Genomic DNA, 2238 nt, shown 5'->3' with positions numbered 1-2238 from the left:
GTGTGTGTGTGTGTGTGTGTGTGTGTACAGAGCACAGCTGTGCCTTGGATTTATCCTGCAAAGCTTCTTTACAGCCTTCGTCCATCATGCTGGCCTGAGCCTGACATGTCAGTCCTCTCACCATCGTGTGTTTGTGTTGCTGAGCATGTGCGTTTAAACACCAGTACATGGTCCCAGTACATGGTCCCAGTACATGGTCCCAGTATGTGGTCCCAGTACATGGTCCCAGTACATGGTCCCTGTACATGGTACATATCAATGCAGCAACAGCCTGGTTTAATACTGAGCTTTGCTTCATTTGAAACAGAGAATAATTGATTGAATCCCCTCTGTGGTCATTCTTTACAGTCTCTGTACATCTTTGTTTTGTGTTTTTAATAACGCCGTGCCTCACTGCGCTGCCTGTAAAACACAGTCTGTCTTTTAACCTCTTTGCTTTCTGATTGGGATTTTGCGCTCTGCGTCGGTGTGGGATTTACAGCCGGCCTTAATGCAAAGCTCGTCTTGTTGATTGACGCTGGTCTTTAAATACCGAACGCTACAAAATGCCATATTTCTTCATCTCGAGTCGTGGAAAACAGCGTCATGTGTTCTCTAGATGTGAGATGTACAGTCCTGATTGTTGAACATTGTGTGATTCAGAACATGATATATATCTGACTTACTGTACCGTTCATAAAGCTTCAGCTTAAATATAACATTTGTCATCTTTACCTGTTCATGACTCAGTTTAGTAAAAGCAGAGTTTTATTTGAACAGGACTGAAAAACTCAGCTAAGATCAAAGTGATTTGATGCCTAAAATTTCACAATATATGCAAACGCTTCTTCTCTAAAGCTTTTTACTGCTGTCAGTTCTACATTACATAAATATTATGGCAGAAATGGTATAATACAGTGAATATATACATATATAGAAAGGTGAGTCGAAAGTCGCAGGACACCCATTTATTTTAGAAACAAAAGAGAAAATGAAATATCTGAATATCCCAGGAAGTAAAGGGTGAGGGGGAGAGGGGTCCTATTTTTTAGGACCAACACAGAAAGTTGCAACAAACGATGCCTGGTATTAGATGTGTTCAGTGTTCTGTCCCTGGTGCTGAACACAACACTGTGACCAACAACAAAAGTTTTGAGTTTTCTGTGTTAATAATTTTTTGAACCACAAGAGATGTTGCATATCTGATTGCAAGAATCATTTTCTGAGACATTTCTGGTTCCCACACTTTTCAAGGCCATGGCCCCCCCAAATGGCCCTAGCTTCTGGCCGAGGACCCCCTTACAAACCCACAAACATCAACTTTAAAAATGTTTCTTCTCACTATATTACATTCAACAAATTAAAATGAAGTAATGATCAAAATATTTATTATATTTGTTTGTTTACTTTTGCCTTTTTTCCACAACTTCCCTCCAGCTTTCTGAGGCCCACGGCCCCCTCTTTGAAAAACTCTGTGCTACATGACCATCTACTCATGAAAAACACTTGACTTTGATCCATTAAGGTGGATTTCAAGATGGCGGCCACGTTCTGGACATGGTCTAAAAGACACATCCTCTCACCTGTTACTTCCTGGGGTCTTCAGATACTTCATGTTTTCTTTTGTTTCTAAAACAAAAGCATGTCCGTAGTCACACTGTTAGAGTTTGAGAGAATAATAACTGCTGCCCTGCAGGCAGAAGCCTCTGTGTGACATTAACAGAGWTATGAAGGGGTTTGTTGGTGTCCTCTTTAAGTACATTATATCTGGTAAGCTTTCAGTGCAGAAATAAATAATGACAAAGGTTTTCTGCCAGTATGCAGAGAAAATCCTTATCGAACATCATTAAAGACAGACTACTTTCACAGGGACTAAACTGGTAAACAAACAAATAAAAGCCATCATCTTAATGTGATTTTGACTGAATCACAGGTGATATTAAATGAGTATAATACCTTTAAAGAAATAACACACTTAATCATGGATATTGATTGAATAAGTGAAACATTGGTGGTCTGGACACAAACTGTTTCTATCATGTGTGAGATAAAGATGAATATTTGTCATTAAATGTGTGTTTGTGATAAATGAAAAGGATTTTTTTAACTTGGTTTCTCAAACTCTCTTTTCCAGCAACATGTTTCCAGCCAACTTAGTTCAAGCTACGTTTCAGCAGGTAAGAAAAATTATAAAAGACAAAACAAAATAAGGAAAATATGACATTATGTTGTGTTGAAAACAGGTTCAAAGTTTAGGGA

The 2238-nt window shown here is 38.6% G+C and overlaps 1 protein-coding gene across 1 annotated transcript in view; it reads left to right on the top strand.

Moving 5' to 3' along the window:
* slc1a7a (solute carrier family 1 member 7a) overlaps positions 1-2238 on the top strand; it is a gene marked incomplete at its 5' end in the record, with an annotated part of 65793 nt that overhangs the window by 33268 nt on the left and 30287 nt on the right. Inside the window, 1 exon segment of the mRNA XM_014021988.1 lies at positions 2114-2156. Coding sequence (XP_013877442.1) covers positions 2114-2156 — 43 coding nt within the window.

Source organism: Austrofundulus limnaeus, unplaced genomic scaffold (assembly GCF_001266775.1).
Source record: "Austrofundulus limnaeus strain Quisiro unplaced genomic scaffold, Austrofundulus_limnaeus-1.0 Scaffold313, whole genome shotgun sequence".
Taxonomy (NCBI): Eukaryota; Metazoa; Chordata; class Actinopteri; order Cyprinodontiformes; family Rivulidae; genus Austrofundulus; species Austrofundulus limnaeus.
Note: the sequence above shows the minus strand (reverse complement) of the source record. Positions and strands in the feature narration are given on the sequence as shown.